This window comes from Hoplias malabaricus, chromosome 13, assembly GCF_029633855.1.
Source record: "Hoplias malabaricus isolate fHopMal1 chromosome 13, fHopMal1.hap1, whole genome shotgun sequence".
Lineage (NCBI taxonomy): Eukaryota > Metazoa > Chordata > Actinopteri > Characiformes > Erythrinidae > Hoplias > Hoplias malabaricus.
The window spans coordinates 28603585-28629815 of NC_089812.1; the positions used below are offsets into that span (position 1 = coordinate 28603585).

At 38.7% G+C, this 26231-nt stretch overlaps 1 protein-coding gene across 1 annotated transcript in view; it reads left to right on the forward strand.

Moving 5' to 3' along the window:
- mrc2 (mannose receptor, C-type 2) overlaps window positions 1-26231 on the forward strand; it is a 40327-nt gene that overhangs the window by 662 nt on the left and 13434 nt on the right. The window contains exons 2-12 of the mRNA XM_066641553.1: window positions 9654-10097; window positions 16888-17061; window positions 17278-17442; window positions 18072-18185; window positions 18499-18642; window positions 19294-19485; window positions 19652-19806; window positions 20841-20945; window positions 24112-24227; window positions 24694-24842; window positions 25186-25403. Of these exons, the coding sequence (XP_066497650.1) occupies window positions 9654-10097; window positions 16888-17061; window positions 17278-17442; window positions 18072-18185; window positions 18499-18642; window positions 19294-19485; window positions 19652-19806; window positions 20841-20945; window positions 24112-24227; window positions 24694-24842; window positions 25186-25403 (1976 nt within the window). The remainder of the gene's footprint in view (window positions 1-9653; window positions 10098-16887; window positions 17062-17277; window positions 17443-18071; window positions 18186-18498; window positions 18643-19293; window positions 19486-19651; window positions 19807-20840; window positions 20946-24111; window positions 24228-24693; window positions 24843-25185; window positions 25404-26231) is intronic.

Below are 26231 nucleotides of genomic sequence, written 5' to 3' on the forward strand. Positions count from 1 at the left end.
CAGCTTTGTGAGAGCTTTTGCTGTGCCCTAAGTCTTCTGCTGAACTGTGCACAATAAAAAGCCATGATAGTAGTTATCCCCCCCCCCCCCCCCCCCCCAAAAAAAAAAAATGTGCTTGATGTTAGCTCCCCTCATGGAAATCCAGGAGACAGTCGCAATGATTGTACACTTCTGTGTCAACAACTGTCAACTCCTATTTTAGGCTTATATCTGTGGAGAGACGCACAGAAAACCCAGCTAAAATGTCACAGAATGTAGTTCACGGAAAGTATTAAAGTTGCCAGTTCTTTAAGCAGCAGCGCTACCTCAGGCTTTCAGGCTAATGTTACATTTTTCAACACGTTTGCAAATTCAAAGTAGCCTGAAGGCGTTTTCACTAAATTAACCGAGTTCATTTTCAGTATCAAACTTCTGGTTATAAATATTATGTATGAGCTGATGTTTCTTCAGTGTACATGGATGGATGATATCCCAATTTATGGGAAATACAGAGGATGCTAAGAGATTTGACATGAAGCGGGCCTAAATGCTGAACTTAACCTAAGTAACACTTCCATGCATATAATAATTAATATAAGTAAATTAATAAAGCTTGAATATGTGAAACAGTAAGTATAAGACAGTGTTTGAAAGAATCCATCGAAAAAGGCCCACCATTTACATTCAACCCTATTTCCAAAGCCATAGCTCCCCTTCAAACATCATTAATCTACCCCATGTCTCATTCACATGTATGAAAGCACCCAGCAGCTACAGCTCTCTACAGCAGCTATAGTACTCTTGTTTGCGCTGTGGCTTCAGTCAGACTCTCCTTTTTGTTGGAAGCCTTCTTCACCTCCAGCCTCATTATTTATTTATTTTTGCTTAGCTGTGCTGCACCCCTCTTGGCTTCCAGCTGTTAGCAGCGTTTGTCTTCGCGCATGCAGTGCACATGCATGGGGTGGTGTAGTATAGTAGACGGGCAAGTAAGCCATCCAGTCATTTAGTTTGAGCAGAGTGAAGTGATTGTTCTGAGCCTGTGGCTGCTATAGAAAATTAATCTTTTTATGAAGTCATCAGCACATTTTATTTACTGATTGCTATTAGGATGTAAATAGTATTTCAAGAATTTTAACAGAAATGTTCGTTAAGACAAGTCATCTACTCCAGGTTTTATAGTAATTATACACCTGATAAGATGTAAAATATCCTACGCTAATCCAGTAGAGCTTCACATGTGGTCCATCCAACGCTTTTCCTACCTGCAACCACAACACGTCTGTTATCAGTCATTGTTGAACATTGAAATCCTACATTAAATCACTGTGGTTACTGTTGCCGTTCATGATTCTGTCAGCAACCAGCTACAACTAATGACATAAAATAAATCAAATATGGCTGCTGTGTGTAGGTGGTCTATGCTAAAAGAATGCCTCACAAAAACCTGGCGTAACTTATTTTGATTTGGACGCGTCTGCTTGTCTTAAAATTGTACCAAAGGAACCTTCTAGTGTAAACATCTCAGAAGCCACAATTTCCCTCTAAACAAGGATTGCTAGAGGCCTAATATAGTATAATATGGGCTATTTCGTTATGATAAGATCACAGTGCTGGTTTGATGTAATGTCACCTTGAAAAGTAATGTAATCTTGAAAGACCCACTCATAAAAATAAGGAATAACAACAGTCATTTTAATTGCTTGAAGTTCCTTAATTTTCAGGAACTTCTTGGAGTTCTGCATAAGCCTTTCGACTTACAAGCACGTCCTGAAGATTTCAGTAGTTTTAGTTTAATGTCGAGGCTGTAGTCCTCATAAACGTGTAAAGATAGAGGGCAACAAGGGTTGCTGTTATCCTGATGATTAGTGGAAACTATGGGAGTTAGACCTGAGGCCATATTCTGATTCCAAAGCTCTGGACCAGTTCTCTTTTTAGCTCTATTGACTCAGTCATGCAACTAAAGAAAACTGATTCTTGATCAGCACTCATTTGCTGAGGCAGAGGGAGTGGAGAAACAAACAGCTGCCGGAATTTCCTGTGTGTTGGATTTCTGTGTTTACAGAACAAAAGGATCATCTATATAAAACCCTGACTTCTCTCTACCCTCTATGCCTTGTGCCTTCTGTTTTCTTTCTTCTCTCTCCTTTTCCCTCAATCCTTTTCCAGTCTCACACTCTGCTCCCCACCCCGTTACCCCAACATCTGTCATAATAAAACCTTCAGTGAACTGGTAGTCCAGAAGCAGAACATGAGAAGACCACAGTATAATGGATGACTAAGTTCACACTCAACTGAGATGCTGGACCTCTGACAGCCTTGCAAACATGCTTGTTATGATTTTTTTTTCCCTGGTATTTACACTCATTTTATATCTTGGTCTGTAACAGTACTCAGAGTTCAGAATTGTCTTTGACACATTATGATGGTGTCTCTGTCAAGTTTAGTGCTTCTACATAAGTTTTGCAAAGATCAGAAAATAGGCATAACGATATAAATAGACAATGCTCATCTATGATTAAAACATAGCTGTTTGCCTGTGAAACATGTTAATTATTCAACACATTGTGATCATTTTTGGGAATGAGAGTTTGACTGTAGCAGCACTGACACAGTTTTAATGGCTGTGGGATGTTCCAGGAACACGGCTAATTATCTAAATGACAGGATTCTCCAGCAGGCTAAATTGGACCCTATGTTAAAACCTGCTGCCCTAAATGTGAGAGGCAGCGTGGCAGGGAAGGCAGTAAACATGATAGCGCTTGCTAACCCCTGATTGACCAGATGGGCTAATACAGACAGACCATGTTTGCTTTTGTTTTCTGAATATAGTAGTAACAATATAAAAATGCAATCCCAATGACTATATTAGCTTAGCATCTCTCTCTGTGTTTCTTACAGATTGTGTTAACTTCTGCAAATCATCATGAGGTTATTATTTGTGGTACAGATAGGGATGCAACAGATGACTTCAGTTTTTTTTAAAGCCTTGCCATTGGGAGCCACTGACATCATTTGCATGTGGTTAATCCAAAGCAGAAATGAATCAAAAAAAGGGTATTTATGTCTTCAGCATGCCCTTCAGGGAAAATAAATGTATAAAACTCCCAATAACCATCATGTAAGGCTAATTTTTTCACCATTAAATACAGTGTCGCCTGTCTGTGCTCTGTGTACATTTCATACATATTTTGAACATTTTCTGAAAGCTTGCTGCTGAAGGTAAAAACAGAGCAGTACCACTGGAAATGTGGGGTCAATGTAGCCAATAGCTCACTGTATGAGTTCCCATGCTTGATGTGGGGGGCCACCTGGCGAAGCAAGCCCTTGAATGCCTCAAAAGACATTTTGTTGTCAGTTTGTCATCTATGTTTCAATGTACACAGACCACTACCTGCAGCATCACCATGTTTCTTGTTGTCAGAAATGTTTGCCTTGAAGTTTGTGGGCAGTAACGGTTACAGTCACAAATAGGTGTATTCCTTTTCATACGTAAAGGGAGCATAAATGAGCCTTTACAATATTAACATACCAAACTATGTAAAATAATAGGTTGCTAACTAGCTACTTACTGTAATTATGTTCATGGTAGGCTACATATGGCTGATGTTTTTATCATGTTTCATTTTTTATTATGTATTATGTTTGTTCTTATATGATTTTAGAAGTGTTTTTAGATTTTAGAACTCTGATATTTGCTCCAGCATTTTTGCTAGTCTCAGATTCATGACATCTCTACCAGATGCACTGCAGTAGGTTCAGTAAAGCTCTTTGAAGGTTATGGTAAAAACAGACTTGAAGCTCCCAAACAATGATCTTCTCAGACTGCCTTTTACCCCACATTTACTTACCCCACGCTCTCACTGTGGAGATTCATATGGCCATCCAATCATCCAGTATCTCCAATGGCCTTTAGCATTGGAACAAAACTTAGTTGTAAATCAAATATCATTTATATGTAATCTCATAAAACATCCTACTAAGTTTTAAGTTTATTTAATTAATTACATCTGCAATTCATGTGTTAGATATAGGGGGTCCAGTGTCTAGCGCACTTTGGTGTTTTTACTAAACAGGAACTCACCAAACTATTCTAGACACCAGCCCTCCGGGACTCAAGTTGTGTAACCATATGTTAGCTTAATTCAGTCTGCAAAAATGAATATGAATCGTATGCAGCTTGTGGGGAAATTATCCTGCGATAAAGAATATAGAACAACTTAGTTATAAGTAGTAGCATAGTATGTTTATATCAGGCCAGAAGGCAATAATGCCCTGCAGTGCAACATATCTCTTTGATTCTGCTAGAGAATTGCACTGGGGTTTCATCATCTAAATGTGTGCATTTCTATTTGGAATTTCCATTTTATCAATACTATGCAGAAACACCCTCAGATTCAGCATGTCAGTATTAAGATGGTTTGAAGTCAAATGCAAAATGTCCGTTCTCTTCATCCGTCTGTGGCTAATTGCTCAGCCTGCAGTGGGAAAAAAGCCTTTGAAGTTTACAAGGCAGCTTACGAGAACGCTGTCATAAAGGTGGCGTTCCGCCTATTGTGATGTAATAAAGGGTATCTGGCTTACACCAATCACAGTGCTCTCTTTGGTCACATGACTTTGCATTCTGACTTGAGAGGAGGTGAATTGGGTTCAGCAGAAGAAAGAAGGGTGAAAACACAGATGGAAGGAGTCCTATATTCCATGCCTGTCACAGATTTTGTTTCATTAAATGCAGAATCATTACCTCATGGAAAGATTCATCCTTGTTCAAAACTTCTGTTTCAATTTTTTCAACATGTAATCCTTCAGTTTTTTTTCCAGTTTGGATTTTTCCAAAGATTCACGACTGCCAGGGCTTTGTCCTAGTTAGAACACATTTATGACTTTGCAACGTGTAACTAGTTTTCAAACACAGGCCTTAGCACTTGCACTGAAACAAGCACATTGGGGAAAAAAAGCACAGGATTTCCTGCCTTTCCACACGAATGAAAAATGTCTGCCTACTGCTTCCAATTCATTGGCAATCTCAAAATGTGTTATATTAAATTGTTCTGTATTTTCAGCTGTTGAGCTGTGCTGGTTAAACAAGCTATGTGTGTCAGGTAGATATAATATCAACAAGCCAGCTCCCTTTTTGTACATTTTCAGATCTCTGTCAGCGTTCAGACTTGTCTCTTGGGGAAAGCATTGTCATGTCTCAGCTTTTGTAATTTGAGACCATAAATTATAACTAACTGGAGACACCATAGAATTACTCTGAAGAGTTTGGGAGATGCTGTTAATTATTACAAGATAAATTCCAGATTCATTGCCAAACTGATGACACTATACAGCCAAAGCTTTCACTAAATTGTAGTTTTGTGTTTAATGTTTTTTTAATGACAAAGATTTAGCTTTGTTTCCAAGCATAATATCCCCGAGTCTGTCTCAGAATTACAGGAAGGAAAATGTTGCTGTTTATGATTATTACATTAAGTAATAGTAAAATCTCAAATTAAAGTTAAAGCAAAATAAATGCTGCTTTTGTTTTTCATGCTGTAATCTGAATAAGAGAATTCTGTTACTGGCACAGGATAGCAGTAAGCAGTGTTGAGAGTGCAGAGGAGGGCCGTAATTATATCTGATTACACCCACTCAAGTACAAACGCCACACACACACACACACACACACACACACACACACACACACAGTGTGTGCCAGACATATCTCTAAACACACAGCCGCATAATCTAGAGAGTCACAGCTTCACCCCAGCTAGTGGTTCAGTTAGTCCCCTTGTGTGCTCTGAGGACAGCGGCTGGGTGAGCTGACCACAGTCTGACCAGACCATTCACTCACAATCAAGAGAGCAAGGCAGGGGATATTAGTAGCAACCTGTGGGCTGCTTTTGTCCTTGTTATGACTTTTTTGTGTCTGAGGAATGTGAAAAGTATTTTCAGGTCCACAGCAATCATCATCATTATCATCATCATCAGTTGTGGCATCAAGCTCATGATGTTGATGATGATGCCTGTAGCTGATTTCAGTGTGTACTTATGTTACCCAGACTTTAACTCCCCACTCTCATAAGTACATATATTTTATGAAAAGTACATGAAGTAATGGATCCCTTTAGAATACCAGCAAAGATACTGGAGCCCAAAAAGCCAGGCAGAGTTTTTAAATATGTGACAGATTATAATTTATGAAGACAGAGATTAAGAAAAAACATAATCATCAAATTTAATCCATCTTTTCTCTCTTCTTTAGAAAATAGGAACTATCCAGAAGTTTGGGTAATATAAACCTGCTGGTGGAGATATAATATATTTACTTTAAAATTACAGTTTCATTTTGTAATAGGGCAACTGTAATTACAACTCTGAGCTATCCACTGCAGTAACGGCATTTTGTAACATTTGGGGTGGGATGGGGGGTAGCCCCCCTAGAGGGTGCAGCAAGGAAAATGAAAGAGATACATAGTGCATGTCACTTGTAATAATTCCACTGTAAAGGTGATGGGATTGTTTAGAGTTTTAGTCTGGAAGCAAAAATATGTACATGTGGGCTGGACTGGGAGGGCTCAAAAATATAGTCATCAACAAAATGGGGGCACTGCAGAAAGGTGTTTGGGAACCACTGAAATAAAGTTAATTCATAAAACAGAAGTTTAAGATAATAAAAGGGGTAGGCATGGCCTAATGGTTAGAGAAGTGGGCTTGAGACTGAAAGGTCACCGGGTTGTTCCCTACATTCTGCAGTAAAATTGGGGGTGGGGGGAGGGGGGGGGTGAAGAAGCAGTGCTGTCCACTTACCTTGAATGAAATGCGGAAGCATTAACAAAAAGTTGCACATTTGTAATAAGTGTGGTTTGAGGTACAATAATTAATGTCCACCCCGTGGATCTTTTGAATTTCACACTTTTTTCTGTTAAAGCAACCCTTTCTGGGGAACTGTCGTTCTCTCTGGTTTGTTTATGTGCTGAAGCTCCACGTTTTTTAAATATGGAACAGTATATTTGAGGAAAGAATCAACTCTACTTGGCTGAAGTTGAACTTTTTTATTATTATTATCATTATTCAGTGTTTGAATTACCACAGAAACTCAGTTGTAACTCGAGTTGTTTAGTTTTGTGGCAGTTTCTGTCTGCGTTTACTCTCTTGCAGTTAGTGGTCTCCCGAATTTACAGCCAGTTCCACCTTAAGTAATCTGCAAGTAAAAATAAGTCAGTATTAATCACCTATGGAGCAGGATTAGCACGATATCCTCATCTTGAATCTGCAATTTGCGGAGGTAACTAAAAGCTTGGTCTATACTGACAGATCTGTGGCATATGTGTTTTTGTGCAGAGTATGTATTCATAGACTCTAGTTACTGTAAAACATATTTGCCCTGTATGATCATGTCATAAGTTTACTGTAGACTGTCGTACAGTGTTTATTCTTGTTTTCCAGCCACTTTTATGTTCTTTCTTTAGGCTCTGAGGTCAGGGTTAGTCTCTGCTTGGTTTTGGATTGGTGCTCCTTTATCCATCCGCGTGCCACATTCACCACTGTTTTTTGCTACTCTGTCACACACTTTCTCTCTCTCAGCCTTTATTTATGAATGAATGAATAAATCAATAAATAAATAAACAAATAAATACTAAAACTATTGTGTCGAATAAAATGTATGTAATCTATATACATAAGTTATGATAAATGAAAACAAAGGTGTTTATATTCAGGATGATAAATATTCTTGCTCCCTTTTTTATTTGTTTTATATTTTTCTTTTTTTTCATACTATCTCTGTAATTTTAAGGCTTCTTCTTCCTCCATCACTTTAATCTCAACCATTTTTATCTTCATCTTCATCTTCATCTACTTGGCATGTTCCTTTTCTGTCTTACACACTGTGTTCTACCTTCTTTCACCTTCTCGGGGGCTTCGTAGTTGTAAGTCACACCACTCAAGTAGAAGGAATAATAGAGGGAGTGAGGGATGAGAGGAAGCCATACTTACTTTTGGGAAAACTGTCTGTGTTGGCTCTCACCATTGCTCGTTCTATTTTCTCACTCTGTCAATCCATCGTCAGCTTTTATCTTTTCTTTTTCTCCCAACTGTCGTTCTCTCTCATTCCTTGCTCTCCATTTGTATTTACTCATTTTTTTTCTTTCTCCCCAAGACAAATTCTCACACATTCTTTCTTATTATTTGTTTATTTTTTGTCTTTTATTTCTCTCTCTCTCTCTCTCTCTCTCTCTCTCTCTCTCTCTCTCTCTCTCTCTCTCTCTCTCTCTCTCTCTCTCTCTCTCTCTCTCTCTCTCTCTCTCTCTCTCTCTCTCTCTCTCTCAGGCTTCAGTAAATCTAGCTCCAGATTAAACTTTTCCTGCCTTCTCTGTCTAACTCTAGCTCCTTCATTCTTTATTCTTTGTTTTTTTTACATTTTTTATGGTGTTAAATAAATGATCTTTCATGGTTCAGATTACACTCCAGGTTGTTGTTCCTACATTTAAAATGCTGTTGCTGCTGCTCAGAAGTGTGTTCCCCAAGTAAAGTAGATGAAAATTGCCGTCGGCTTATTATAGATGTGTGCTTTCATGTGTATTATACAAGATGCCAAATTTCTCTTTCCCAAAGCGTTTTTCTAAGCCTGGATGTTTTTATAAGAACTCAGTAGGTTATGTATTTTATGTGGTTTGCCAGTTGAATTACGATGCGTTGCGAAGCTAGACCCGTCGAGCAATAGAGCAGAAAGAGCGTCTGAGAAAAGCTGTTTGAATAAAGTCCAACAACTTTGCTGAACGTTCACCACAGAATCTTCCAGTGTGGAGAGAAGGCCATATCAGGTCACAGCTCAGTAGCCTTTATGAACGAATGTCTATCTCTCTGTCTTTTACACTCTCTCTCACACTCCCCCTCTCTCTCTCTCTCTCACACACACACACACACTCTCTCTCTCTCTCTCTCTCTCTCTCTCTCTCTCTCTCTCTCTCTCTCTCTCTCTCTCTCTTTCACACTCTTTCACACTCTCTCGGTCTCTCTCTCTCACACACACGCACACAGATACATGCTGACAAATGATCACCTGGAAATCAAGGCACTGAATAATCCACGTGGAAACACTGTATTCACTTTGTACTCAGGTGTTTCTATTTTAACCCATTGCCATATAGTATTCTGTATTCATTACAGATATTGATTATATTGCTTTTTCCACATCAAAGCTTTTTGCTATTGGTTTCCTACAGTTGCTCTATTAATTACATTCTTACTTTATACTCTCTGTCTATCTCTCATTCTTCCCTTTGACCTGTATTCTCACTCCCTCTTTCTCTCTCTCTCTCTGTCTATCTGATATATATATATATATATATATATATATATATATATATAAAATCTCAAGTTTGGTATTTAATATAATGTTGCATTTCCCCCAAACTGTTGAGTGGGCTTGTGTGTGTGAAATCTTCTGATACCAACTGAGTGCAACCAGGGGCAAACACTGCTGTGAAAACAATTTACTCCTTTCCACAATGGCTGCTGTGGTAAGAATAAACAGAATAACTGCATCTTTCTTTATATTTCTTGCTGAAAAGGGGGTACACAATGAAGTTCTAAAACAATGAAGAAATGTTATACAATGCTATTGAAGAAAAATTAAAGAAAAAAAATGAAAACATTCTGACACTCTCTCTCCCATTTGTCTCTTTTAGCACACACTATAGACTCGGACACTTTTGCCTTTTACCATGAGGGTGCTCAGGGCTGTTTGGGTGTTAGGGATCACACCCTTTATCTCTCCTCGTCCTCGTCCTGTGATGATGCTACTCAGCAGTGGAAGTGGGTGACCAGGAACCGTCTCTTTAATCTTGGCTCCTCCCTTTGCCTGGGTGTTACCGTGGGCAACTTGAGCAGCTTGGCTGACCGCTCTCCACTGGGCATGTTCCGTTGTGACTGGGAACCACCTCGAGTCCGCTGGATCTGGAGCTGCAGCAAGTTCCTGGAGTCTCTCAACACCTACCTGCCCAATCCCAAACCACAGACAACTGACCGCAACAGCTCGGCTGCTCTGAACCTACGCATCAGACCCCCGCCTGAGGGCCTGCAGTGGAGATTGTATGGGGATGAACAGGACCTCTGTGCCAAGACATACCGTGGTAAGACATGAATGCATAGTGTTTCTCGTCGTTAAATAAATCTTTTCCCCCCATTTAGTATGGCTGAAAGATTTATCTTTCTTATACTGGAATTGCAGTGTGCAAAAATGCAATTTTAAATTTCCTACAGAATCAATGTTTTCTTGCCTTGTTTTAAGGTGCAAAACCATCATATACAGTTACCACCCCCACCCCCACCCCCAAAAGGCATAAGACCAAAAACAGGAATGTACCTTAATATGTAGATTTTATATGGTTCATCCCTAAATTTTATACGGTTTTATGATGAGGAATGTTTGTGGTTTGTGAGTTCTACATATTTTGCTTTTTTAGAGGTACAGTTTTGCTCTCTTTTTTTTTTAACCCTAAACTTTGACAGGAATTAATCAAAATGCTGCAAATGTTGTTCTGTTGCACTGTGTTTACATGTTGAAATATAGAAGAAAAAAAATGTATCACCTCCACTTGCATTTAACCATGTATATGTTGTTATGGCGATAGTGTTATTAGAATAACAGTGGTGTTCCCTCTGGGCAAATAGAAATTATGCCTTGGAAAAAATGTACATTTACATGCACTTAAATGAGAGTGGAGTAAAGCAGAACGAATCTACAGAAAAAAAACAGATTAACAGGACATTTTGAGATTCTGTTAAACTGCATAGTTAAACTCTCAGGATATAATGGTATGGTAGAGGTACATTATTGTCACTAAAGGTAAAAAAAAAAAAAAAAAAGTGTAAATTGTGTCTTTAAAGTTGTATTTCCTAAATGTACATTACACTACAGAAGGAGAGGTGAATGTTTGTAGGATTTCTATATAAAACGATTTAAAATAAAATAACAAAATATTGTTCTGGAAATGAAATAGCTTATGAAATAAACACAATTTTAAATTCTACAATTAAAACACAACATCGTACGGTTACGTTCCCTAATGAAATAGGGATAGTATGTGCCCTTGAGGGTACCACCACAGTAACAGCAAAAAGCTACCACCAGAGTGGCAATTTTTCTGAGAGTATACCTTTAACAAAACCCACTTGGAAACACAACAGTATTTCTCAGAAACAATCACCAATAGGTTTCTTATATTTTTGACAAATAATCAACTTTTGGGCACCACAGTGAAACAACAGGTGGTGGTCCTCACCTAGGGTGACTGTCTCTGAGGAGTGTAGCATTTTCTTTCAGTATCTGCATGATGGACTGATGCTCCATTCTCAATGTGCTCCCACCTTGTGCCCAGTGATTCTGGGTGGGCTCCAGGCCCAACACGACCCTGAACTGTATAAGCGGTTACAGACAGTGAATTAATAAATGATCACTTGATTGAAGTCATGATTCACAGATCATAAGCAAAATGTGAATAATTTGCTCTTTTTAAAATAAAATTATACTCATTCCTTTAAGCAAATAATCATGAACCGGATCCAGTTGATCACAGCCCATGTAACAGTTTTAGTACCTTCAAAACAGTTGATGAATCTGTGAATGTGAGCTGCATACAGGTCTCAGTTAAAATTTGTGACGTGCCTACTTGATGTAATCTTTTTAAATATGTGCTTGATAGCCACAATAGTGTGTTCTTGAACATAGTAAACTGCTTGCTAGAAACCACTGAAACACTTAAAGGCTAAGCACCAGCTATATGAAAGTGTCAAACAAATGAATACAGTGGAATTTGAGTTCCTAACTTGTGTTTATTGATAGTCAGAAAACATGTTATTTCTTACTAATTCAAGGAATAAGGTTTAAAAGACCGTTGGTGTTCAAGAGCCTCTGTAACATGGAGGTAAACAGGGTAAATACACTTCGCCTGTTTTAGTTGGTGTTAGTTAACGTTAGCTTGACTCGCTAAACTCGGTGGCTCAGATTATACTCGGATACGTAGCTGCATTACGGAGGTTTATAGTGTCGGATGAATTCAAGTTCGACTTTGATCACATTTACAAGAATAACGGTACCTCTAAATTTGACTTTAGCTTATTACTAGGCTATTGTCATGAATAATGTTTGTTATTTAGCTAGATACTGTCATAACAGTGTTTTACCGCAGCGTTGTTCAGCTGTTGTCCACCAGTGACGTCACGGTTGCGTTCAAGAATTTCCGTAGCGAGCTCGGGTTTTTCCGTCAATTTAATAAAATTGTCAGTTTTAAAGCAAATTAAGCTGCTATTTTCATTTTAATTCATACTTATATATGTCAGTAACTAAAATAATGTGAAATATTCATGGAGGTCCATTAAATGGTGCTTTGCCTTTAAGGTTGCTGCTGTGAAACTGTTAGTCATGAAAAATAACTTCTTGCCATTATTAAAACAACAACCAAAAAAAAAATGGAAGAAAGAAAGCAGAGAACAACAGATTAGATGTAAACCACACATACTTCAGTAATAGTGTAATCATTGTGTAATACAGGAGATGACATTTATATTGGAAAGGAGCATTTGTGAGTGGGTTGGAGTGTGAGAGGCAGAGAGATGGAGAAAATCTGTATGGAGTTGTGATGGAGGTCTGAGAACATCTGGGGCCTTTTAGACTGGGATCTGCTTCACGCTGGCGAATCTGTAGCCAAGGGCAAATCTGAGTGCCGCCTGTTTGGCTGTGCACCAGAAAGACGGCTGTAGAATAGACTGGATTGTGTTTGTAAACAGTACAGAGCATCAGCATCTGCAGCTGTGCTGTAATACACCCTGATTTTGCAACATTCAGCTCATCTCTCACTTCCTTGTAGATAAGGACTATTAGTTTTTATGAACCCTTTGTCTGGAGTTATTACTGTTATTTGTGTTGCACATTCAGTTTACATGACATAACTGTAGATTACATGTAATAATTGTAAATAAATGGAATGATATAAATGCATTATAGATGACATAATGAAGTGTGTATACACCTATCAACCACAACATTAAAATGACCTTGATTCTACACTCTTTGTCCAGTTTCACTGACCATATAGGTGCTCTTTGCAGTTCTACAATTACAAACCCTAGGCCACCTGTTGCACTGCATACTTTCTTAGCCCCTTTTCATCCTGATTATAAATGGTCGGGACCCCTATATGACCATCATAGAGCAGGTATGGAAAAGATAAAATAGACAGAGGCTGTAGAAAGCAGGAGGTCGTTTTAATGTTTTGGCTTATTGGTGTACCATCAGTATGCATTACATTTACATGCTTGAATCCACTTTTCATGTGTACTAACATTAGAAAGCATGTTGCCTCAATCTATAGCTTTGAACTATATTTAAGACACATTTCTATATTTACTGATACTATGGGCAACAGCAGAAAGTATTTATTTAATATGTTACATTGTATTAAATGTTGGTAATATATTACATTATATTTAAATACATTTTTATAAAAAAATACATGGTTTTCTGTGTCTTTAATTACATTTTTTTATTATTATGATTGTAAAGTGTCCTTGCGTTTGTGAAAGGTGCTATATAAATTGAACGTATTATAATTATTATTATTATTATTATTATTAATAAAACATAACATAAATACCAAAAGTGTGCTGTAATCTATGGAAATGCCCAGCTGACCGCCACATAAAATAATACAAAAAAGGCACCATTTTTTTTTCATTAATATGCAATTTGCTATCTCAATATCCTGAGATACCATCTCATTGTTTTGAGATACTAAGTCAATATTTGGTGATACTATCTCATTATTTTGAGATAATAAGTTAATATGTTGAGATACTAATACTTATTATTATACTCTAACATAATGAGATACTGTCTCAATATAACGAGATAGTATCTCAATATATTGACTTAGTATCTCAAAATAATGAGTTTAGTATCCCAAAATATTGAGATAGCAATTTGCATATTAATGTAAAATAAAAATGTGCCTTCTTTAAAAATGATTTTATGTGGTGGAAACGGACTTCCATATAATGCACTTGCGCTGGTGTCCACTGGATTTTGTGAGTCTTAAAGGGAGCCCTGACTTTTAAGGTCTAGTACTAAAATTATTAAAAAAAAATACAATATTCAAAACATGTTTTATTTAGTATGAAAAATATAATAAAATAGACAATCACTTCTACTCTGTTGCTGTTGTGATACTGTGATCATGAAATGTAGTGGCACTGGGCATATTATGGTCTAAACATGATCAAGAAGGTTTATATCAATCTGTAACTAAAACTGAATAATATAATAAAATGTTAATACACATTAAATTAATATTGACGTTAAATTGGATACTTATGGACATTATATTGGATATGTTCCTCATTTAGTTAACAGTCGTTAAATGACATAACAAAATGTTGATGTATTAGTAATAACTCAATAATAGATAAAGTAATTTGATGGATGTTTGTATATATTTCAATAGTGTCAGACATTTATATTACTTAAATATTCACATGCTAATAGTCAGGGTACCTTTCAGGCAATAGGTGTGCCTCCAGGTGTTTGTTTTGACCCAAACAATGTGCAGTGGTCACTGTCAAGCGGATGACAGTGGTTGTGAATCCATTCCTCTATTTAAGAACACTGGATTATGAATATTTTTTCATGATATCATTTGGCCAGTATATAGGCTACAATTTAATGAAAGAATTTAAAGGAATAATTTGGGAGAAAATATGTTTTAACGATCTTGGAGTGGTTCTGTTTAAACCAAGAATAATCAGTTAGCCAAGACATGGTTCGTCTCTTAATGGAACTGAGAGTCCAGTTTTCTAATAGTGTATAACATTGTTATCTAAGGGTAGACCATGTGGCAAAATATATAACATTTGTTTTTATTATTTCTTTTTTACATTGATTGACAGACATGCAATTAGTTACTATGTCATTAATTCAGATACCATTCACTGGTTCTTACTATTCACTGCTTAAAAATGAATTTTTCCACATCTTTCTATTCCACTTTTCTTTCCCTCGTCTCCTGTGACTGTTGGGGTGTGTGTGTGTGTGTGTGTGTGCATGTGCGTGGGGGTTAGGAAGCAATGGAGAGTGCTACAACCTGAGGAGGAGATGCCTCTGACGTTACTCATGTGTGTGTCTGTGTCTCTGTATGTGTGCATGTCTGGTTTTAATGGGAGTGTCCTACTTTTACACAGCACTGTGACAGTCATTGCAACAGCAGAACATTCTCACTCTGTGTCACATATTGACACAGTCAATGTTTCTCTCTCTCTCTCTCTCATTCTAGTTCTATGTTCCTTCTCCCTCAATTTTCTTCAGTTCTCTGTACCTTATTATTGTATTTCCTTCTGCAATCTTATTCTTCTTTTATCTGTATATTCTCTCTCTCTCTCTCTCTCTCTCTCTAACTCTTTCACTATTTCCTTCTCCAGGTCTCTCCATCTCTCTTCTCCCTCTTTCTTCCTGTTGCTCCTCTTTCAGAATGTGGTCGTTACTATGGAAACGTTGGGCATTCCATTTGACTGTGGAGATTAACTTTAGTCAACAGCGAGTAAAAGGCCCTGGTGTGAAAGAGCGACAGGGAAAAGGAGGGAATGAGGGAGGGGAGAGACTTTTACAGAGTGAGGTTATGTGGGGTGATGAAATAGGTCTGTGCACATTTAGCCAAATGGAAAAGACAGAGTGTTGCTCAATACTGTTCTATAGTTACAGCCTCTTTTCAGAGGCTGTCTTCTAATATACATACCTCTTCTACATATTATGGAATAAACTTTTTTCTTTATTCTGTCATTGTTGTTTACCCAGTCAGTACTGCCAGACTTGTCCAATAATGGTTTCTATGCTAGCGTAGCAACAGTAGTTAAAGTGCTTTTGGCCTCCTCTAAACAGACATGTTTTTTGCCAAAATTTGGAAAAGAAACTGAAAACTAATCATGGTCATTTTAAACAATTATTTGTCATTAAATTCAGTTTAAAACAAGGAGCATTTAAATACAAATTTAAGTGTTGTTCTTTATGTAGAGCCAGCATAAGAGCTCCTGACAATACACTTTCTATCCAAGGAACTTTTAAGTTTTAGTTTAATTGCTGCACATTTACAAGACATTGTTTTTAATTTATATATTAAACCTTAATACAGTAATCCCTCGCTACTTCGCGGTTCATCTGTCGCGGATTCGCTACTTCGCGGGTTTTTTCAAGGGGGCTTATGGCTGCTTTATCAAAAATATCATTTTTTTCATGGCGTTCTCTCCAGGGTGTATTCCTGCCTTGCGCCCAATGATTCCGGGTAGGGTCCGGACCCACCGCGACCCTAAACTGGACAAGCGGTTAAAGACAATGAATGAATGAATGATGAATAATGTCTGTTGAAATGTTTTCACTACCTTTTGTAACCATTGCATTTTAAAGCTAACAGGGTATATTATGAAATTATCCAAGCATTTAGCTAATTCTACACTTGCAAAAAGAAAAAAATAAGTGTCTGAATTCTTTCATGACCACTAAATATAGCAGGGTGTAAACTGCAATGGTGTGTTGATGTATCAAATGCTTTTTCCTAGTTATAACATTTTCTAATGTAGCTGCATGCTTGCTAGCTAACACTTGATAGTGTTATGCTATATGCTAGCAGAATCAATGCTTTTTGGCTCAGGCAGACTACTGTTGAAAACTGAAATTATTACAACTGCGTATTCTGTAGAATGAAAAACTTGCACTGTACAAATTTGTTTTTTGTTGCCCTTAATATTTCCATGTACAGGTCAATATCATCTGATATTATAAAAAAAAAGATTTCCATAAATTCAGATCACCAGAGTAAGAAATTCCCCAGGTGCATGCTGGAAGTTGAAGTCTTTTTCTTCATCTCTTCTTTTTTATAGAGATCTATACTATACAGGGGAACTCTCACGGACGGCCCTGCTACCTGCCCTTCCTGTATGATGGCCAGTGGTTCCACAGTTGCACCAGCGTGGGAAGGGAGGATGGCCATCTTTGGTGTGCCACCACACATGACTATGGCAAAGATGAGCGCTGGGGATTCTGCCCCATTAAGAGTGAGTCCTATTTACCAAAAACAAACAAAAAAAATCCTACTTTCACAGCCAGGTCACCACAAGGGTCCATACTTTTATTTTCTCTGCGATTCACATGTGCTGCTAATACAACTGTCCTGGTGTTTAGCAATTTGTAGTTTAATTCTGCATGGGACATGTTTGTTCTCTCTCACTCTGTGTCTCTGTGTGTCTCTCCCTCTCTTTCTCTTTGTGTAGGTGCTGACTGTGAGACATTCTGGGACAAAGACTCTCTGATGCACAGCTGCTACCAGTTTAATTTCCAGGCCACCCTCTCTTGGAGTGAGGCTCGTACAAGCTGTGAGCAGCAGGGGGCAGACCTGCTGAGCATCACCAGGGTTGAGGAGCAGAGCTATATCAATGGTGAGAGACCCACAAAGTGATGGAGAAAAAACTACGGAAGCTGGTAAAATATAAAGAATCCAGTGATTACAATTAGTAATAATAGGAATAATTAAAAAAAAAAAAGCCAAACATTACACTAAAGTTTTTGCAGAAATAATCCACAAGTTTCATCTTGATTTAAATGTAGTCCATCACAAGATGTACTTGCATACTTATACTGACACTATATAAAATATATGCCTTCTTAGTTTTGTATGTACTGTTGATTCTGGTAAAATAGTGAATGTTTTAGCTGACATTCTGGTGTGTAACACCCTCTCTGCCTTGTATTTTTAAAAAACTATGTTTCAGTCATTAGTCCACATTCATAACTATTTATTTTGGCATTAATCACTTTCAACATTTTCTATCACTGTGATCACTATCTGGCTTGGAACATTAGGAGTAAGTAACAAGACCATTGGGGAAATTAGAAATCAGATAAATTGCTTTAAAGACAGAGTTGAGTGATGTCAGAGAAAAAGAAAGAGTGAAATCAGAGGGACGGGAAGTAAAGGAAGCGATAAGTTCTGGAAACCAGTTGGCAAAATTTTCCAGTGAACCTGTTTGCAGTGGACATGATGTGTGTATATGTTTGTGCCCCTCAGGCTTGCTGACTGGCTATAGTGCTGCCCTGTGGATGGGTTTGAATGATCTGGACCTTAATGGAGGCTGGCAGTGGACTGACTCCTCCCCACTTAAATACCTCAATTGGGAGACAGGTAAGATTATCCCAGACACAGCCTTTATAACATGCACACTCTTGACTCCAAAATGGAACAATAACCTGATTCATTTGTTAGTTACTGTAAATATTTAAGCTAGTGCTTACTCATCATGGCTTCAAATGACATTCAAAACAGTTACATGGTTTGTTGTTTATGGAGTGAAAAATTAAACATTGTTTGCTCTTTGAAATAAAATGAAACATATTTTAAAAAAATGAATAAATATGTAAATGTGTATTTCCTACAACTCAATAAAACTTGTAACTTTAACTAGGGGTGTTTATACTTTTGTGTGTGCTCATTGTAGACCAACCAAAACACGAGGAGGATCAGAACTGTGCTGTAATCCGTACTGAGAGCTCTGGCCGTTGGCAGAATAGAGATTGTTCAGTGGCTCTGCCTTACATTTGTAAGAAAAGACCCAATGCCACACTGGACCCCTTTACTACAGGTGTGTATCAAATTTTGTACAATATATTTTTTTATTTTCATAGCTAACTCCAGGGTCCTGGAGGTTGTGGGTTCGAGTCCCGCTCCGGGTGACTGTCTGTGAGGTGTTTGGTGTGTTCTCCCTGTGTCTGTGTGGGTTTCCTCCGGGTGCTCCGGTTTCCTCCCACAGTCCAAAAACACACGTTGGTATGTGGATTGGCGACTCAAAAATGTCCATAGGTGTGAGTGAATGTGTGAGTGTGTGTCGCCCTGTGACGGACTGTGTTCCCGCCTAGGCTCTGGACCCACCGCGACCCTTAACTAGATAAGCGGTTACAGACAATGAATAAATGATTAATGAATGAAAATAGTATGTTATTATATTTGCTGTGAAATATGGGACCTCATGTCTATTTTTAACAGTATACTGTATAGTTTGCTGCAAGTATTTGTATTATTGTTGTTTAATTTCCTGTGTTAGGGCTTTAAGTCCTGCATAAACAATTTAAAATGTTTTGTGGTCATTCTTATATTTGAATTAAATCAGCATTGTAGAAGTTTATTTTTCTAGTGTGTATAGTATGTCCCAGGTTTTGTTTTACCCCAGTGTCCCCTCAAACCACCAAGACTTATTTCATCACTTTGTGTGTGTGTTTTTCTGTGTTTATTTCAGACTCATGGGCAGATGATGGTCAGTATCAGTGTGATGTGGGCTGGAAGAATTTTCAGGCTGGCTGCTATAGGCTGAACTCTGAAAAACTGGACTGGAACTCCGCCCAGAAAACCTGCCAAAAGATGGGTGCCCACCTTGTCAGCATCCACACACTGTCAGAGCTGGAGTTCACCACCGTGCACATGAAAAGTGGTACACTCTCATATTGTTTCTCTTATAACAATCCTTTGGAGCTTTCGATTGTGTGAGATATTTGAAAAATAAAAAACAGCAAAAAATAAATACAAGGTTTTTATATATCTGTAATGCTATGAGAGACCGTTACACCATTCATCCTCTCTCTGTTTCTTTCTTTTAGATGTAGATGAATTATGGATAGGACTACATGACACTGGTATGCAGATGAATTTTGAGTGGACGGACCGCACCCCTGTTACCTTTACTTTCTGGCACCCCTTTGAGCCCAACAACTTCCTAAACACACAGGAGGACTGCGTCACTATGTGGGGTCCAGTGAGTGCAATTTCTTGCCCCTCCTTTTGACCATTAATATCATTTTAAAGCTATGAGCAACTGGTTACTCTTTGTTTTCTGTATTTAATATAATGAAAGAATACTTACAATAAAATGAGGCAAATAATTTTCCCCCCATGGCCCCAAAACACACATTGGTAGGTGGAGATTGTCTATTCAAAATTGTCCATAAGTGTTAGTGTGTGTCGCCCTGTGTAGGACTGGTACGCAGTCATTCCAGGTAGGCTCCAGGCCCACCGCAACCCTCAACTGGATAAGCAGTTTCAGACAATGAATGAATGCGTTTTAATTGGCTGATTGTTTGGAACAGAAAAAAACATTAAATCACCACCTTGCTTTTGAAATGTTTTCATTTCGCCACAGTTGTCCGGAATGGATCAGTAAGTTAATGTAAAGGTTTTGGGCAGAAGTGCTGGAAAAAGTAATTTGGCTGCTTTATTGTGAGGCATTTCACAATAGTCTACTGTCCTTCCCAGAGTGCTGTTTTGGTCAGAGGCTTTGCCGTAAGTGTGGGCAGTTAGAGCTCTCCAGCCATGTTGAGTCATTCTGTTGTGCTACGTGGCTTAGAAATGAGATCAACAGGAATAGGGGATCAGAGGCATTTAACCCTTACATATTAATAGTTATTGCTCTGATTTTCTTATACTACGTAATTGTCCAATTATTTTCGTTGTTGTGTTAGTACTGAATTAATTTATATTAATATTACATTGTGTTTCAATACATTGTTTCTTTGTTTCTTTTGTAAAGAAATGACAAAAATGGCAAACATGAAAAAACTTTTTTTTTCCCACAATACACTGTAACATTTAATAAAATTCACATAATTGTGAATAATCAGAGATCTTTTAAGTAGAAATAAATACAAATGAGTTCATGTTTTATTTCTCATTGATAACTGATTATTAAAGGTTACATTATGTAACATTTTATAAGCACACGTTTGCACCATGCAGTTAATTAATTTTCTCCTTTATATATAAGTGTATTTGTTTCTGCGCTTGTGTGTGTAGGAGGGCCGCTGGAATGATAGCCCCTGTAATTTCTCATTGCCCTCCATCTGTAAGAAAGATGCTCAGAAGATTGAGGGACAGATCCAAGACCATGGCTGCAGACCGGTATTTCATACCTCTTTATGTTCATTTATCCCTCCCTCCCTCTCTTTCTTTCTCTCTCTCTCACTCCTTCTCTCTGGCCCTCCCTGTCTTACTCTCTCTTCCACCATCCTTCCTCTCCTTCCTTTTCTCTGTGCCAGCAGCACTGCATTTGCTTTTTGGTGTGTATAAATGCTTCAGTTAATAATTGATAACATATCTACTAATCGTTTGAAGTTATTATTATTATTGATTGTTTTTTTTTTTTAAACCCGAAACTGTCACCAGGTCACATTTAAATGTATAAGGTTTCCTTTGTGTGTCATTCATGCACGCAGCCCTCAAAGTGTTTTTTCTGAAATCCATACACACCATAAACTTCCCACTAAATAGCTGATGGTCAACAGCTATTTTTTTACTGTTCACACAAACATTTTACTGTGCTGCCCCCCCCCCCCCCTTTTGTGCACAGGCAGGGGAAATTTTTACTGTTCCTGTTTGGACTCGTGCTTTAAAATACTGTACAGCCCCAAGGAGATTTCACTCTAGAAAACTAATTTAAAGAGCACAATTAAACTAAACCATCACAAAGGTTTAGCTTTGCAAGCTATAACCCAGATATTACTGTATTTCCAGATAAAATATAGACTTTTGTTCAAATGAGGCATTTTGGAAATAACCTGAGTTTTGGGTTTTGTGTGTAATTCTATCAGGAGATGTCCTGTGATTCACATTTCACTTTAATTACTGGTAAATGTAAATAATTAAGGCCATGTGTGATAGGAGCTCTCTCTCTCTCTCTCTCTCTCTCTTCTTTTCCTTTTTCAGTTTTTAAAAACTTTCAGTCTCCACATAAAGGATCTTTTCAGTGTTGCTGAGTCATGCTGTTGAAACTCCAGATGTAGTCAGTCTGCACAAACCTGCCAAAGACAGTGTCTCACACACACTGGACACAGCCTCCTAACTCACAGCCACACACACTGTGAAGCCCAGGAGTGAGCAGGATCAACCAAATTGTGTATACACACACACACACACACACACACACACACACCAAGTTGTGAGTATCTTCATACATCTGCTAAATCTATTTCTCCATCTGACCTCATTCCTCTCTGTTACACTGGGTTTCTCTCCATCTCTTTTATCCCCCTTCTCTATTTTTCCATTCGCTCTATCTATCTTTGCCCCTTCTGTCTCTCTCTTCTGTATTTATCTCATGTATAGTGTCCCATGCCCAAGATACATAGGATATTTTTATGTATTTCTTCAGGTTTTTGCATAAATAAAGGTATGTGTTTTTTTTTCATGTTGTGACTCCACTGTTTTTCTAAGCTGCAACATGAGCTCCGTCCTAAATAGCTGCATCTCCTGTGCACAGGTCAGAGGTCAAAAGCTACTTTAGGTTCATCACATTACACATTCCTGAGCATCACTTGAACTAAATTATGCAATGGCCATAAAAAAAATAAATAAAGTATGTATGTATAAAGGGCAGCACGGTGGCGCAGCAGGTAGTGTTGCAGTCACACAGCTCAAGGGACCTGGAGGTTGTGGGTTTGCTCCGGGTGACTGTCTGTGAGGAGTTTGGTGTGTTCTCCCCGTTTCCCCGTGGGGTTCCTCCGGGTGCTCCTGTTTCCTCCCACAGTCCAAAAACACACATTGGTAGGTGGATTGGTGACTCTAAAGTGTCCGTAGGTGTGAATGTGTGGGTGTATGTCACCCTATGAACGACCGGCGCCCCCTCCAAGGTCTGTTCCTGCCTTGCGCCCAATGATTCTGGGTAGGCTCCAGACCCACCCTGAACTGGGGCTCACTGAACTCGAGCATGGTACTCTAATAGGATGACACCACTGCAACAAGTTTGTTCTTGAAATTTCACCACACCTAGATATTCCATGATCAGCTGCGAAGTGTATTTTTTTTTAAACTACAACCATTTTGGAACCACAGTAACTGTGGTGGCAGACCTCATAATGACAGACACCGTAAACTTACCAATACTCTGCTGTCTCAATAACTGAGACAGCATAACTGCAGAGTTCCAAACATCGGCACAAAAACACTGTGCAGTGGGAGCTTCATGGCTTGGCTATCCATGGCCGAGCAGCTGCATGCAAGTCTTACATCACCGAGCACAATACCAAGCATCAAAGCTACACTGCACTCTGGAGAAGTAGAAACCTGTTCTGTATAGTTATGAATCACACTACGCTATCTAGCAGTCCGATAGAAGAGTTTGGGTTTGGTGAATAGCAGGTGAATAACTTTACCTGCCTGACTGTATTGTGCCAAGTGAAAGTTTGGTAGAGGAGGAATAATAGAATGCACTGTTCTTTTTCAGGAGTTGGCCTAGACGCCTTAGTCACAGTAAAGGGATATCATAATTCTACAGCGTTCCTAAGTCATTTTGAATTATTGGTGCCACCAACTTTGTAGGAACAGTTTGGTGAAGACCCTATTCTGTTTGGCCATGCTTCTGTCCCAGTATACAAAGCAAGGTTCATAAAGGCATGTTTGGGTATGTCTTGGGATGAAGAACTCTCGTCCAAAATCAATGTTTGACTTCACAAATGTTCTTCTGGGTAAATGGGTAAAAAAGTCTTGTAGAAATCCATCAGAGAAAATGGAAGTTATTATAGCTGCAAAAGTGGGGCCAATTTCATAATAATGAACTTGGAATGGAATGTCGTAAAACTTTTTTTATAAGTGTAATGAATACACCTATAGAAGGGGCCTCCCCAAAAAAGGTTTATATAAACAGCTTTGAAAGTTAAGCCTTTCCCCCTGTAAAATCTGTAAAGTTACCATTTAACATCCCCCATAAATTTGCAGTAAATGAGTCAATATTATGTGTTGGCGTTCTGTGAAGTCCTGGCTCTGTGGTGTTATGTTCTACACAATTTAAGCAAAGGTAATTCTCTTTTGCATTCATACCTCATGAGACCATCTGCATTAGGAGTCAGTGAGAGGTCAGACACCCAAAGAGAGGACACATCTGTCCCCAACGTGAGCAGCTGCATGGACAGCTGGAGACCTCTGGGCTATTAAGCTTCTTTTCTGCCTTTGTCTGGGCTTTTTAAAATTCCTGAAGCAAAGTTCTCACTCCCTTTGGATGTGTTAAGGGTATATACAAATACATGTCTGTCTCTAATTCAAATCCTTTCTCTTTCTCACTCTCTCAATTCAGGGTTGGAAGTGGCACAGTCCTGCATGTTTCTGGGTTGGAGAGGAGTCTGTAACGTTTAACAATGCCAGAAGATCATGTGGCAGTAAAAATTCCACATTAGCCATTATCAAAAACAGGTAATATTTACAGATATTACACAAAACATTTTGAGTGAGAACAATTTCAGCAAATTACGAAAAAGTTAAAAACATAATGGGGGCTTCTGTGGGCAGTTTGGAGTCAGTTCTCCGAGTCTGTATGGGTTCTCTTTGGATGCTGTGGTTTTTGCCCACTGTCCAAAAGTAGGTGACAGGTGAATTCCCTGTATGACATCTCCACCGGGGGAGTATGTGAGTGACTGGGTGAGTGTCAGATGCCTTGTAATGGGCTGTCGTCATGTTCAGGGTGTGTAAATATTGGATGTTTACTGCAAATGTGCAGAACTCTATTCTCTGTACAGGATGTTGTTTTCTTAATCGATTTTATACAGCCCTAGGTATAAAATCATCAGAACCTATTTGTGGTGGTAACAAACATTGCTCTCTCTCTGTGTGTGTGTGTGTGTGTGTGTGTGTGTGTGTGTGTGTGTGTGTGTGTGTGTAGGTTTGAGCAGGCGTTTGTGAACAGTTTGGTGTTTGGCCGTTCAGAGGATCATTTCTGGCTGGGTTTACACGATGAGAACAACACTGGCCCTTTCAAATGGCTCACTGGAGAGGAGCTGACATACACCAACTGGAACCGAGACCAGCCAGGTACGCACAAACAGGACCAACTTGGTTCATACACACATGCTGGACCAAGTTACACACGCAGTAATGCACACACCATCTAGTTATATACATACAAACACGCACACACATAGATATGCAAAATGAGGCAGGTATAAACACACAGGCACATACTCGTGCATGCAGTGCAAACACACACACTTGTGCAGCACATCCTTCTGTCAAAAGCCACTCAATTGATTATAAAATGCATGTACAATATATACAAAGCGTTCAGTGGGTGATAGCATATGTGGAATGGATGTGAGCCAATGGTTGATGAGGTCCGACTCACCAATCCTCTTGTGGGATGTTCTTTTACCCTCAGCCAGTATAAAAGGAGGATGTGTTGTCATGGCGACGGGACACGCTACAGGCCTGTGGGAGGTGAAGGAGTGTGCGAGTGCAAGTGCCAAATACATCTGCAGACAAGACAAGGACTCTGCTATATTACCCAGCCCTCCTCAACCCCAGCCCACACCCCCTATGACTGGGACATGCCCCTTTCAGTGGAAAACCTCCAACACCATACGCCACTGCTACAAGGTGTGTGAGTGTGTGTGTGTTTGGGGGGCAGGGGTGCTGGGTGTTCCATACCAAATAATGCTCTAAATGCATATAGTTGAAATAGGTTGTTCCATGTTATTTCCACGTGAGTGAGTGTGTGCACATATGCATATAAGTACATATAAATAAGTTACGTGTTTTTTTTTTTAATTGTTGATCCATTCCATCACACTTTCACTGAATGTAGCAGTGAAAAATGCAAAACCTTTTTTGTGCTTATTTTATTATGGGTACACAATATTTATTTTTTTCTATAATTGTATATCATGCTATCATTGTAAATGTGCCCCAAACAAAAACGGAGCTTGTCCCCTTTGCTGCAGTGATAGTTTATTGGATGACATTTACATTATGATTAATAAAGTTAATGAAACCAATTAAGAATTATTTCAGTCAAATTACTGCAAGTAGAGTGAATTGAGCTTGATGTCTGTCACCGCATTGTTTCCATGAAGTGGAATGGTGGTGCAGCAGGTAGTGTTGCAGTCACACAACTCCAGGATCCTGGAGGTTGTGGGTTCAAGACCTACTCCGGGTGACTGTCTGTGAGGAGTTTGGTGTGTTCTCCCTGTGTCTGCATGGGTTTCCTCCCACGCTCCAAAAAGTAGCTTCAGTAGTCCTTTTACACTTCCTTCTTATGATTAAAGAAGATGCCATATTGTGGAGAAAATAATTGGGGGGGGGGGGGGCAGTTCTTCATTTTCAGTATTTGTTATCTTTTAACAGTATTTTTTTTATCATGTAACACCATTCTAAGCTCAGATGGAAAACCACTCAATGACAAAGTCAGAAAAGTTAATTTTTTAT